The following is a 14,781-nucleotide window of genomic DNA, read 5'->3' on the forward strand; positions in this document are numbered from 1 at the left end:
AAGCGCGTTCCATCTCCCCCTGAACCCTCCACCACCCGAAAGATGATCTGACAACGTGAAGGTAATCGAGTATGGGCATAAAAAAAAAAAGCAAGAGCATCGCGAGGCGCACGTTAAGCGATCTCTGGTTTGTTTCAATTTCCCTCGAAATGATCCATTTAAGGGGTGATGTTGGCGCATGATTGGCTTTTTCCTTGGTGTTTGAGAAGCCGGGTTGAAGAGAAAGGGGCAAAACAACTGTTCGCCTTTTTAACAGATAGATAGTTCGAACGGATATGGCCTATCTGCCGGAAGACGACGAATTATTTCCGCATGTACGCATGTTGAATGGTTTAATCAAGTGGTTAAAGAAAGTATTGGGAGCTGCTGGAATTGATTTGGCTGTGTTGTTTGTCACGAAAAAAAAAAGATGAAAGATGAATTGATGAAGAATGACTGCGTTCAATGAGTCTTTTTCAGTGGTAATGTATTCATAAGATTGGAAATGAGATTAAAACATAAGTAAAGATCACTTAATGGCTTAAATAACATAAAGATCACTACCCCCATTTTCATGTCACAGTGACACATTGCTTTATTGAACTAACTTTAACATGTTGAGAGAATGTCATAAATTAAAGCATTAGATACAACAATAATTTAACGATAAGGTTAATGTCTGGATCTGGTAAGTGTTCAAATCTATTTGATTGAACTTAAACACAAATCTGGTTTATATCTTCAGTTTATTTAATCTAGTAACAATTCCAATTAACTCATAACTCTGCTTATATTCCTGTGTCACGTGTTACCAGGTTTTGATACGTATCCCAAAATTGGCGGGTTCTAGGCTCTAAACATCAAATAATGTTGGGGTTAGTACATTGTCTTCTTTCTTGTTCGATTTGTTCACGTTAAACTCATCAGGTACCCTTCACTGCACCCTTGTCTGTTATACTTTGTGCAAATCTTGTTTCTATACATTAAGCATTGTACATTTCGCAATAATCGCGATTTTGTATTTTTGTTTATTAAGTCATATAGCTACAACGAGCCTTCATTTCTTTTCTTAAAAATAAAGTTAAAGATAAATCTTATTATAACAATGTGAAGCTAATCAAAATGTTGCGTATAAATTAATTACTATAAATATCTTATTGCCTTAACCATTATACGACATAAACAGGATAGTGGGTCCCTAGAACCCGACACAATGCAGGAGAAACTAACATCTAATAGGGGTCTGAACCTAAGTGGTCTGCAAGGAGCTATAACTTCGAAGTGAAAGAAGAGAGCAGAGATTGAGCAAAAATGTAACTGCAATTTGATCATTGTACCAAGACTCATTGCACGTCTATGTTACAAATATTCTAGAACAAACAGTAAACTCCTTGAATAATACACATGTAAATGCTTGTTACATGAATACATGCAAATGCTATGTAAGTACTAACGACAGCACAAAACAAAGATTTTTGGAGCTTTGAAGGGGAATCCCTTGGCTTAATATAGCATATTTTCAAAAGGTACATGGAATGTTCAGCTGTTATTCAATTGTATGTATACATAAGGTATTGAACCCCACCAGCGCTTAACATTTGCGTCGAACAATATCTAATAAAATATCGAATGAGAAAAGCGATTCGGGCTTTACGAGATCAAGAAGGTAATTTTCTGTAGGAAAATCGTCTCTGGATTTATTCACCGTTTCCCATACATTTTTGGACCGTTTGTAGATTAAATCGCGGGAACAATCAAAAAAACCTATGGGGAGGCGTTAAACATTTTTCGGGGGAAGGAATGGGAAAGAAAAGTCAATCAGAGCATCGTTGGAAACCCTGTACCACGTTTTTTTTTACGATAGTAGTCTTTCCAACCAAACCAAACAATGGAGATAGTTTTAAGAAAACGATTATGTATTGTGTTAAATTGATAAAAGAACCCAAAAGACTTTTGCTTGGTTTTCGTATTTGCAATGTTCTTATTGATGACTCTGTCACAAACTGTACCTTCACAATATATGTTTAACCTTCCACAATAACAAGATCCAACCCTGAATCGCCGTTGATATCAGCATATCGTCTTCTGCCTTGTTCAAGTCAAAATCAACTCACCAACTTGATGACACCCAACTGTGACCTCTCGATGCAAACAAGTTAGTTTTATTTCTATCGTGACAGTAATCGCGGTGGTGACAGCTTTCTCAGTGCATGCGATACGATCCATTAGCAAAATTATAGCACACATTACGCAACTCGGAAACCACATTCGTTCCGTGAGCTATGCCTATCGACAAATAGTGTGGGTACAATTTTCCCGAAGCCACCAACACTCGCTGCTAAGTTGTCAAGATACGCGAGTACAAAAGCCCTAAACTGGCTGTTGATAGAACGAAGGCTCAATTACACTCCTCGCTGCACCGCCACTAGCGTTTGTCTCCGATACCGCTTCCAAGGGCGATTAGAGGATTGAGTTAGTTTACTGCTACTACTACTACTGCTACTGCTGTTGCTATTTTCAACTAAACAACCCCTGCAATCAGTGGGCATTTAGAGGTGATATTAAGTTTGTTTAGTGTGCCACCTTACATCACCAAATTAGCGTCGTTGCAGTTGCAGTTGCGAGCAGACCAAAACACACCGCGTAAATAATGCATCGCTCCGCGTGCAGGACGGTTGGCGGGCTGATCCGGTTGATTATAAATTTATCGTTCGGTGCTGAATGTTCCGGTGCTGACATGAGACATATCGCGACGCCGCACTGTCCTTACCATGCCCATGCGGTGCCTTGGAAAAGATGAAGGAAAAACAATCAATTGAGCACGCTGAACAATGCACAGCAAACTGCAGCCGGAATTGCAACCTGCCTGCAAGATGTTACACAAACTAAAGAAGAAGAAAAAAAAGCAGCACAACAAAAGCACCCAACCGTCGTCCGTTTACGATGATTGGAATGGCAAATGCACAGCCTGCGCAACAAAGCGCCAGAAAAACTAACATCAATTTGCCATTCCTCCACACCGTAACAAGCCAATAAATTAGCCCTTGCCAAGATAAATAAAACAGCCAATGCTCATTATTCGATTCGCTTACTAAACCAAATAGTGGCAGCAAACGCCTCCAAAGCAAATAACGCGAACGCGCCCGGGAAGCGTGGACACAAAAGGTGGCCGCCTTCTGTGTTGCGTGCAAGCAGCGCAAGATGGGAAATAATTTGGCTTGGAACCATTTCCGAACCGGCTCTTTTCGTTTCCAATTTTTAACGACTTTTCGGTGAAAGCCGCATGCAAACGATGTCCGCCTGTTTTTGTTTTTGGTCGGGGGAAGTATGGAAGCTTTGCCGCCAATGCGGCAGAATCTAATTAGCTTTCGGGGCAGAAGAAAAACGCATAAAAAAGCATATGATGGGATGGATGGGAAAAATGTTCCTTTGAGCGATCGCGAAGAATACAATTGGCTACCGGGGAGCAGGTCTCGTTGTGGTTCGTTGGGAAGCTTCAAATTAGGTATTTTATTCTTTAAATTAATTAAATACAATTTGTTTAAGAAAAGAAGCGCACCGATTGAAAAGATGAGCAAATAATGCGATACTTATCGTGCTTCAAAAGAGAACAAAAGGGAAAATAGAAGCACACCGCAATTCACCATACCGCGAAGCGGTTTTAATCGAAGGACAGTCAAGTCAAATCCTGGGCAAATAAAAATCTTCAATTACACGCTACGCTAAGCGCACTGACGGATGGTGAAATCGACAGAAAAGAAATTTCGATACCCGAAACACCCCCACGAAGCGTTCCACCGTGATGGCTGCACAAGAACAACAGTGCCGCACAACAATAAAAAAAAAATGGGCAAACAAACAATATCAGGCACGAACGAATAAAATAAAACGAGCTCCCTGTTTGGCCGAGGATCACGTGATGAGGTTTTGCCTTGGAAATCGTTGGAAAAGTTGGGCATTGGGCAGGAGAAAAAGCAAATCGCAAATTAAAACAAATAAAAACCACACGCCCCAAAAGAAGACTAATGGATGAGAAAGCGCTAAACAAATACCTTCAAAGCGGAGAAGAGCGAACAAAAACACCAAACCACCCTGAATGCCTCAGGAACTCATTTGGCTCGCTTTGTTTGTTTAGTTGAGCACGGCTACTCAACGACACATCCTCAAAACTGGTCTCCATCCATCCTCGCGCCCTCCCACCGCCCAAGCCTAAAACGAAAGCAAACACGATAAGCTATCAAACCCCATTCCGACAACGAAGTAAAAAACAAAAAACGACCATCGAGGGCAAATGGGCAAAAGAAACGCGCAAAGAAAATCGGTTTCGAAAATGACCGTTCGGCGGAAAATGGACGGCTTCCATTTTGTGGCCAAATGTCACTGGAGGTGTCCAGGTCCCAGGCTCGCATGCACCAGACCGAAGAAATAACCTAGCAAATGGCGACGACGATTGTGGGTGAAGTTGTCCAGCAAAACAACAACAACAAAAACGTAGCATAAAACCCAACCAAAAACGTGAAGAAAAAAAAAACACAAATCGTTTATGATACGCCCCCGGGAAAGGGTGTACTTTGCTGCTGGTTTGCATGTCATAATTAAGATGGCCCGGCTGTGATATCGGTTTGAAAGCGTGGGCGAAGGGAACTGAAACTGCTTCTCGGAAAACCAGCGCCATGTACTTACCGCACGTCCCTCTGGCTCGTTTACATCCCTCCAGTCGTTGAAGACGAACGATTACCAGCGCCCACAAACCACCCCGAATTGCCTTTTTTGTTCTGGGGGAGTTGATTTTGGAGGGAATTGGACGGGTTGTTCGTTTTCCTTTTCCTAGTCTCCCCTTTCGTAAACTATCCAATCGAAAGCCTGGTGTGCAACGAAATGACGACAGGATGAACACCGAGCACTGAGCACGGAAATTGACGATAATTAGTGTGTGCTTCCTGTGACACTTACTGCTTGCGTACTGGTTGTGCTTGTGTCGAACAGTGTTGTGAGGGTGATTTTCCAAACCATGGTGAAATAAATCACGTACCCAACACACAAACACACACACACTGGATGATTTTGATCCAACCAATGTCCTTGCTGTTGGTGCTGCCAGCAACAATGGGATGAGGAAAAAATGCCCCAATTAAGTAAGTTATAACGTGAAAATTTTAATGACACCTGCTTTCGCCGCTTCCGAGACGAATTATCGGTGAAGGTTGTGCTGTGCTGGGCTCCGCGCGATTCATCCAAATGCTCCAAGCGATTAATGATGTTTTGTTTGGCTGATTCGAGTAAATGGAATACAGGGAAACTTCCACTTACGTCTCCATCAAACGGCGAAGATCATCCAAATGCGACCTCATCTTTCGCATGTCAATAATGGCGTATTTTATCAACAAAGCACAAGGTAAGATGCCTTTTTTCATTACTTTCTCTGGTAAAATTTCTCTTTTCATAGACAATTCGCGTACTTTGAAAGTATCCCTTTACCAAGCAAACTTTACAACTGTGCCCCACTGCTGTGTCTCGCTAGCGATTAGTTGAGTTAATTACGTTGAAAACGATAATTCGACTTTTGGGGGCCTAATTTTTGTCAGTTAAACAGTGTCGTCAGTCGCCATAGTGTGTTTAGGTTTGCTAGGTTTTGTTTGCATAGACTAAATCGTTTGGAGTGGTTGAGGTCCCAAGCCCTATCAGCTCATTTAGATCAGTGGCAGGGTTGGCTGTGGGGGTACATTCGCTTCCGCTCGGGGCCGATTCACCGGCTTCATTCAATGACAATTAGACAATTATCTCCCTCGGGGCTCTCTGGGCTGCTGACCTCGTTAAGGACGGCGCAGGGCGGACGTTGGCAGCTGGGAAAGGGGCACTTTCGAGGCCTTCCCATTTCGGGGTAGCTTCGTTTTTTTTTGTTTCCTGTCAAATTAGAGCGATCAGGAACATCGGAGAAAATGGCTTCGCTGGTTGATCGTCATTACACGACAGTTGCGACAATAGGGCCAAAAGTGGATTTGGAACATGGAAGCGGAGAAAGATAATGATGTGAGCTTCCAAAAAGTCTGCTCTGTACACATGTCACGTGATTGCCGACATTGCACATTGGAAGGTATGAATGAAGCTGCATAGCTGTTTCTGGTACTTGGCAGAATTTTTAAATTAAAAAAAGGGTCCTTGAACATAATTTAAACGAATTTTGCATCCAAAATGTTGAGATTACCATACCAGCATGAACAATGATCACAGGAGCTTGTAAAAACAGTTAAACGGATGGAATTACACTTTTAATACATCATGGATACCATTTTGCAGAGCCTGTATCAGTAAATGTGATGTTCAACCTTTTACAGAATCTTCCACACCTCCTCAACCCGAAGATTGATCATACTCACCACATACGACAAGCGAAATAAATGCATGCACTGCCCAAAAACCCGCCAACCCTCACGAGGCAACGCATTGCCCGCCGAATGACGAAACGTCTCGGTCGATCCGCGGACCACCGGGGCGGAGTTGCAGCCGTGTGATTGATTACGTGTCCATCGATGGTAAAATATTGGAACACGATCTTGCCATATTTCTCGCACTCGCCATCGACCTTTCCTGCCATTCTGCCAAAGGGGGGGGGAGCCTGCACAGCAAAGGCGAACCATTGCACCACACGGCAGCACGGCAGGCCGGCAGTGCCTTGCCGGGGTGATTGTGAAAGAGGGTAATTATCAGCGAATGTCGATCAGTGAAAGACAACGGCACGGCCAAGTCTTGCCTCGAAACCGAGAGGAGTGGCAGGCGGATCGAAATGCCCGCGACCGCGACAGGCAGGACCTTGCGCACCGATCCTCTCGCACCGATCCTCTCGCACCGATCAGTTATTAATGAATGATTATCGATTTTTATCGGAACGTAGCTCCCGGTTCGTGTAGCGTGATGGCTTCTGCATAGAGAAGCACAGGTTACAAAGGAGACCCAAAGAGTGATAAACCACCATGCATGCCACTCCCAACGAGAGGAAATTCCACAGCGAATCAATCGATTATGAACGTGATCGAAAGGACACATTAAAACGACAGAAAGGCGTAAGCCAAGTTCTAATTCTAGTGTTAACCACCTGCCGAGATGCGCTCCGATCGCGGGCTGAATGAAATCCGCAGCTTCCGAGGCTCTACACTGAGCTTATGGCACAGCGGGAAGGCACACTCTAGCTATATGGGAGTGTGTGTAAGTTTTGCTCTGAATCTAACCATTGGAAGACGTTTGGATAAGAATTGGAAAACGATAATAAACAATCTCCTGGCGATCGAATGGAGCTGTCGACTGGTTGGGGAAATTGGAATTATAATTTAATAACCATAAATGAGCGGATGTTTTTATGGGTTAAGAGCGATAGAGAAATTTGATCAATGTATGTTATATGCTGAATGGTTCATCGATAAAAATATTTTATAAAAACATATTAGAATTGCATCCATGAAATTTTTAACATTCTATAAATAAATTAAATATATACCATGAAGTATATCCCATTTAGTATTTAAATATGATACTAAATGGTATATACAATCATTGTTTTAAGCATTGATTTTGTTGATACAAAAATTGAGAAATCGTATTCATTAGCGATACAAGAAAATAACTTCTAATATATTTATTCAAATGTGTTCAATGAAGCAATTAAAATCAAATGAAAATTGGTAAAATACCATTCAAAACCATGTAGAAAAATGATACAAAATTTACATAATACACCAAAAAATTCAAAACATACTTTAAAATCATCAAATAACTCACGCCCTCTCGCTCTGGTTTTCTCTGGATTGTTTTCGGCATCTAAAGATGTATTGAGCCCGGCCACGACAACACGCGCGAACGTTAAACGGAAGATATAATTCAACACCTCCGTCCAACCGTGGCTGACAGCGGCCTCTAAATACCGAAACCTAATCAATACACCTTTGAGGAGAGCCAGGTTCTCCTCCCTTTCCGACCCGCAATGCTCAACTGAAAGGGGTCCGAAAAAATATGACATTAAAATAAAATATCAATTCATAAATAAATGATAAAGCAAACCCATAACTCGACGTGTGATACGGGTCCACAAGCTTAACAGGCGTCGGAAGATCGGCTGCAGCTCGCATTTAAACGAGCTCAAGAAGAGCGATCGCCTTTTTGTTATCCTTCCTTGCACCACGCTTTTTTTTCACCCCCGGGGAGAGTGCGAGAGAGAGAGAGAGGGTTAATGAGGCCGCTCCAACGATGTACCGCGGTAGAGCGGGGTTGGGATTATTTAAATTTCTCGATCACCCTCCCGAAACAGTCGTCGAGATCGTTTTCTAGTCGGATATTTTAATCCATTCATAAATAATATCACTACAGCAAACAAACCGGTGAAGCTTCGAGCACCACGCACTACGGACGGTTGGGTAAGAAGGTGTGTGTATCCCCGGTTTCTGAGTGGGTTGTCCACTGCCGAAGCTATCATTTTTAATGCCATTAACATTATCATCGACAAAACGGTTCCCCACTCACCGATCTGCCTTAGTCGTTCGTACCTTTTTTTTCCCTTCTCGATCTTGCCTTCAAATGGGTCATTTTTTGGAAATAACTAAATTTTCGTAAGCTCCCTTAGCCGACGGCATCCAACAGCACCAAGGATGGTGAAATGAAATTCACACTTCGACAAGTGCTCAGTTTGAGGCTGTGTGTGTGTGTGTGTTAGCTGGGGAAAGAAGCGAAGCTTTCATACGCTCGAGCAAGCTGTTGGAAGTTGTAACAAAAAAAACCTCATCTCCATCGATCGTTTACTTAAGCATCATGTTCATCGAGTGGCATCGAGCGACAGGATTATCATTTTTGTCACCTCTCCACTCGCGAGCGAGCAGGCAGGCACACACGGTACAGGCTCGATAATGAGATTAGCGTAACCGGAAGTGGGCGTTGGTGTGTCCCGCAGCGTGACGAGTGGGTTTTCTACAGGGCACTCCCAGTAACACACACACATAACGATAGCAACCTTTGCATGAAAGATTCATTCCTGGGGGCTCCCATAAACTCTTCAGGGTGCTTCTGAAGCGAAGTGTCCGTTCGGAAAACGGCCGTTCTGTTTGCCGATTAGGTTGTCCGCTTTGCCACACTGCGCGTCTTAACCATCGTTGACATGCCGGGAGGTTTCATTCATAAAGTTTTAGCTTACCACCATGACGACGGGACCACGGGGTGCGATCAAGCGGGTTTTGGAGGGTTTTTGGGGGATATTTTTCAAACTAAGGAATAAGCTGTACGAAGCGACGTGATTGAGCAAGCGACACCAAACCGAGCCGGATGGTTGATGATCAACGTTGTGTGCACAGACGAACAAAGCTATGCGAAAAATAAATCCCATCTTCGAATGATTTTGTTTTCTTGAGAATATATCTCCTTGGGATAAGCATGAGAAATAGCGGTAGATTTTGTGTGATTTTAAACACAAGAATACAAAAGATATAGTTTAATCATCGTCATAGACAATCTTATCGCTATTGGGAATACAAGATTCAATGAATTATTGTTGTGCATAATTTACTGGAATATTTTTGCACCAGTTCGAGCTTTACTTCTTATTCCACTCGATCGCAAATCCAATGTCGGAAGGAATCTGCTACAAACGTTGATAGATGAAGGTGGTGAGAGGATTCCTCGTGCCACAGAAGCCCCAGAAGTCATCGTAATCCACGTACTGTAGTATCACTCCTCCAAGTCGCTTTTCCTGCACGAAGTTCATTTTTACCCCGATGGAATTCGTATCTTCGTAGCTCATCCACTGATTACCACGAACGGCAAATGGCATCTGTCCTATTGGATCATAGAATAAGCTCCAACCGCTTCGGATAAGCAAACATAGCTGTAAGGAAAGTGATGGTTGTTTCTTGGTGAGTTTGAATTCAGTTTGGATGTTTAAAATATTGTTAAAAATATGTCCTTACCTCATAATAAGGATAGTAACCTTCATAGTAATATTGTCCTTCCGCACCTGGTCCAATAGTTGGAGCACCTACGTTGTATGATGCCGGATTGGCTAGGGTGTACGCCTGTCCAAACAGTCCAATGCCTAGGATAAGCTTTTTCGGTGGACAACCAAAATCGATCCACGTCTCGACACCATCAACCTGTGTTTGTTCATGTGAACAAAATTTAGCTCAGACAACTTGCAAATCAGCGAGTGCAGTGCCTCGTCCTTACCACATTCGTTCTTGCACGGTTTGATTCCGTCTCAAAAGACCTATTGCGCATCGGAGCATGCACATCGGCCACATTGTTTGTGTGGGGCCGCATATCAAAGGTGAACAGCGTCACGTAGTCTACCAGCTGACAGATGCTGGTAACGCGGTAGGATTCCCTCAGTACTTTCGGATACACAGCTCCAAAGAAGAGCAGCTCCTTGTTCCTACTCTTCAGACCCGCTCGTACGTCCGTCAGCAGCGATATCAGTGACTCACGATCGCTGGAGATGCCTCCAAATTTAACCATTGTTCCGGGCCACTCCCAAGCAATCTCGACTCCACCCAACCCGTACTGCTCCAGCAGCTCCAGAATGGCCTTTACAAAGGCACGCCGCCGTTCGGGTATTTCGGCCATGATCGAGTAGGACAGTGCTTCCTTGCCTCTTTCCAGCACCGTAACAAAACTACGCACTGCCGCCGATCTCGCCTTGACGGTGTACATAAATCCACCTAGCTGTTGTATTTCTGCGTTCTGGAAGTAAACACTACGCTCATTAAGACATCATATTGAGATTCCAGTACACGTGGGGTCGCACGCACATCAAAGAAGTATGATCCTCTCCTCCATTCAGGAAACGAAATGCCACGATAGATCACATCACCGCACAACTCCAATGGGATCTCGTTTGCCGTGTACCGTCCGTAGCCCTTTGTTTTTGGGGAATCACTTGAAAAGTAGCACATTAGTCGTTTTCCTCCAAGACCATTGACGCTACCGAACATGAAACAAACTAAGCTAAACATAAGCACAGAGCGCCACATCATTGCAACCTTCGCGGCCAAGGGACTTCTAAAGAACTGATACAACAGCACAAGCGGTTGAAGTTCTGGATGAGACATTCAGTGTGATACGTGCTAAAACCTGTTCTAAGATCTGAGGGAATACCTACCTACCATAAACGGTTCTTTATGGATTGTGTATACATGTGACGCATGAATTGTAAACAATCTAATAAAACAAAAACTGGTTGTGGGTGTGGCAGATTGACCAGGGTAGCAAAATAAGGGAGACAAGATGCTAAATAAACATTCCTTTTGTGTAAGCCTTGCTGTGCTTGTTCCATTAGTTGATTCTTTTTTTATGTGTTTTATACATATTCATGGTGACTTTTTTTGTTGTGATGACATAACTGAGCTAGGCTTTCTCAGACATAAGCCAAGTAGTATTTATTTTTATTTAAAGATGTGCTTATGGTTGAAACTTAAATAACAACATATCTTAAGGAAAGCCAATGATCATTCATCAATTCAATTTATATTCATCAAATAAATTCAATCAATTCAATTCAAATCAATTTTTCTGGAAGAAATTCCATGAAATATAAAAAACGCTTCGTATTTAGTAATTATTTCCAATGGATTGATCAAGTATGTTGATCCATTGATTCTTCCAATCGAATATGTTGATTTATGAAATAATTTTGATCTGTTTATTGATGGTATTATCTGATACGGTTTAGTGCTTCTATTACCAACACAATGGAAAATAATCCATTAAGCAGCTCTTACACTGTACTGTGTCATTATAAATTTTCCACCAAAAACACACCGGGATATTGTTTATTATTCTCTAGCGAGTTTTACACATCGGCTAGCAACTGCACGCAAAACAATTACAAAACACTGTGCACGTACTACGCCGCTATGCCTACGCTTACTCTCGTAGATACGAAAGATTTATTCAAACAATCCACTGCACCCCAAAAAACTGCATCGGCTGCAACAACGGCCGATCGAATGCTTGGCATCGAAACCCTCGCCGAAAACGAACGATATGTGCGTGTGCGTTCGAGGAAAGCGATGATCATTAGTCGCAAAACGAACTTCTTCACACCATATCGTTGGCACTGACACCGCTGGCCACGATAATCGTTCCGTACGTCAGCGGATTCGAGCGAACGCCTCTTCTTGTTGTTCTGTACGTACGTACGGAACGGCCAGCACCGTTTGAGAGCCACCGTTTGCATAAGCAGCAGGTACATCGTCTCGTACAGTGTGGTTGGCTTCATAAAAAAGCGAGTACGTGCGGCCTAAAGTCCACTGAAATGACCCAAACGGAACCGCACCGCATTGTTCTGCATCGTGACCGGTCTGGCGAAGTTGGCAGACATTCGGCAATTTATTCGACATTTTATCACCAAATCGTTAAGTAAAACCAATAATCATTTGTTAGCCGTGGTCGTTACGAACGTAGCGAACGTTTCGTCTCTCTGTGGCACTGCGTTTCCGGAATGACGGGTAAAAAGTGGAAAATTCTGGGAAGGATTAGTGTCGTTTTGGATATTACCGGAACAAGCCACTTTTTGAGCCAACGGTGAACAACAGATTGCAGAATGGTTAATACAATCGAGGGAAATGGATGGTTTAAAAGCCAAACTCAACAGACAATTTATTTGAACGTTGTAATGCAACTTGCAACATATTTTGTATTTATTCAAAAATATTTTACCATGTTATTTTATCAAGCGAATGGTTCATTGAACAACTTATTAACTGTAACTTGACTTACGTATGATAATATAAAGCATTCAAAAAACCTTATGTTCCGATGCTCTTCAATTCTATTGCAAAGCGCTAGCCAGGCGTCTCCATTAACGCTTACATGTGTAAATTGACATCTTCAAACAGCCATGCTTTCTTTTGACTGAACCGTTTCCTTTTTGTCAGCATGGTTCTAATCATTATAGCAAAATTATCGGTATGCTTCCCTTTCAACGTGATCGCTCAAAGCTTCGAGTTTGCGTCACTGTAATTCTTTCGATCGGTTCTACCATTTCATCCTGTAATGGCACAGGCCTGTCTCGCTATGATGACTTCTCCATCTCAGAGCATTTGCGCATTCGTTTGCCACGGGCGTTTGAGCTGGAAGTGGCGAGAAATAAATCCCACCCCGAGGCCTGTCGAAAATGTTGTTGTCGGAAAATAATGACTCTCATTTGTTCGACCTCATCCGTCCTCGGTGCTCTGAATGTCGATCGATTGTATCGGGATTCCGCGGGACCGTTCCGGCAATTGGAATACGATTTGCGGGTACGGGCAGAAATGATGAAAAGCACCCTCAAAACGCTGCCACAGTGTGTCCTCCAGGCTGGTTGCTTCTTTCGAAATAAAAGAAAAAAGAACACTCCCTCAATCAATCGTTCTGCTCCGGCAACCCCTTCGCCAGCTTCCTCGATGTACGGGGCATGCACGAAAAGTTGTGTCTCAAATTGAATCAACGAAAGATAAACGCCCGCATAAAGCAGCTGCGATTTTAGCCAGCCCGGGCGGCAACGTGAAAGATGGATGGATTTGAATATTTTAACCCTGGCACATCGTTTTATTTATTGTTTTTCATATTCCTTTCCGATTGCATTTATGTGACAATAAATTTTACCACCGGCACTTGGTACAGCGCCGGCTGCCGGCCGCCACTCCGTTCCATTGCGCCCCGGAGAAAAGTGTCGTTTCGAGTCGATTTCGGTTCACATTAGTAGGAGTGTGCTTCAAAATGGACGTACCGACGACCGTTCGAATGGGATGGTTTGTGTGCGGGTGGGGGGGGCTAGCAAGGGTGGAGCAGGAAACATACTCGGCTAGTGAAATATTAGTGCACAGCAAGTACACACATACGCGAGCGAGCGCGCCCTAGCCCGACAGCATATTGGTGGATCGGCAGTGCTGGGGCACACAACAAACAACGCAAACAAATTCAGTAAAATGATTTCAATCATCATTAGTCACAGCTGCTGCTGTGCTGGTGAAGCGCACACTTTTCGCGAACGTGGATGATAATGCGAACAAGCTTCAACCCGATGGAAGGACATATGATGGGAATAAGTAATATATACGTATTTGTTTTCTTTTTTTTTCGCTTTGTTTTTTCAAACAGAGGAGGGACGTATTGCAAACATAGAATGGGAATGGAAGCAATGAGTGATTCGTTTGCAACAAGGGGAGCACTGCCGAATGCGTTTATCGATTGTTAACCATAGGTCATTTATTTGCTAAACGTTCGTTCTGGCTGATCGAGGCGCTAAATGGTACAGAGAGAAACAGTGAGAGGGCGCGATTAAGCTCATGTTGGGAGTTGTTTATTGCGTTACAAAGTAGTATAATGTCACAACTACATCTTTTTCATAGTCAAATTACTAGCTGCTCTTTTCATCTATATGTTACACGGTAATAAATTAGTAAAAAATATTTATAAGATTAAATTATGCATCATAATGAACTATGATATTTAAAGTCTGTAGGCTAATTATCACCATTTCCTATTTCTAGCCAAAAAGCTGAAATTTCACAAAAAAAATCTTTAGTTAGTTAATTAGTTAGTTAGTTGAGTAATTTAGGTTTTTAAAAATTGATAATTATTTTTGGAATATGTCTTCTCTTTTTTGAAGTGCTCTAAATCTTGTTGAACATATAATAGAAGTCTGATAACTCTTCGCTCGCAAGCAGGGATGTACCAAATTGGGTATTTTCAAATTCGGGAAAAAGTTCACGGGTAACCCTTCACCCTGTAAAAACGGTATTTTCCCGGAAAGATTGGGATTTTTTCTCTCAATCGCTCAACAGCTAA

General features: G+C 42.7%; 1 protein-coding gene across 1 annotated transcript; it reads right to left on the reverse strand.

The window, feature by feature from the left end:
• Positions 1-9,438: 9,438 nt before the first annotated feature.
• LOC121595482 (endochitinase-like) lies at positions 9,439-11,060 on the reverse strand. Its single transcript, XM_041919505.1, has 4 exons — positions 10,761-11,060; positions 10,180-10,692; positions 9,924-10,106; positions 9,439-9,841 (listed from the first exon to the last, which is right to left on the reverse strand). The coding sequence occupies exons 1-4, from the start codon at positions 11,058-11,060 to the stop codon at positions 9,599-9,601; spliced, it is 1,239 nt and encodes a 412-aa protein (XP_041775439.1). The 3' UTR covers positions 9,439-9,598.
• Between the last annotated feature and the right edge of the window lie 3,721 nt (positions 11,061-14,781).

This window comes from Anopheles merus, chromosome 3R, assembly GCF_017562075.2.
Source record: "Anopheles merus strain MAF chromosome 3R, AmerM5.1, whole genome shotgun sequence".
NCBI lineage: Eukaryota > Metazoa > Arthropoda > Insecta > Diptera > Culicidae > Anopheles > Anopheles merus.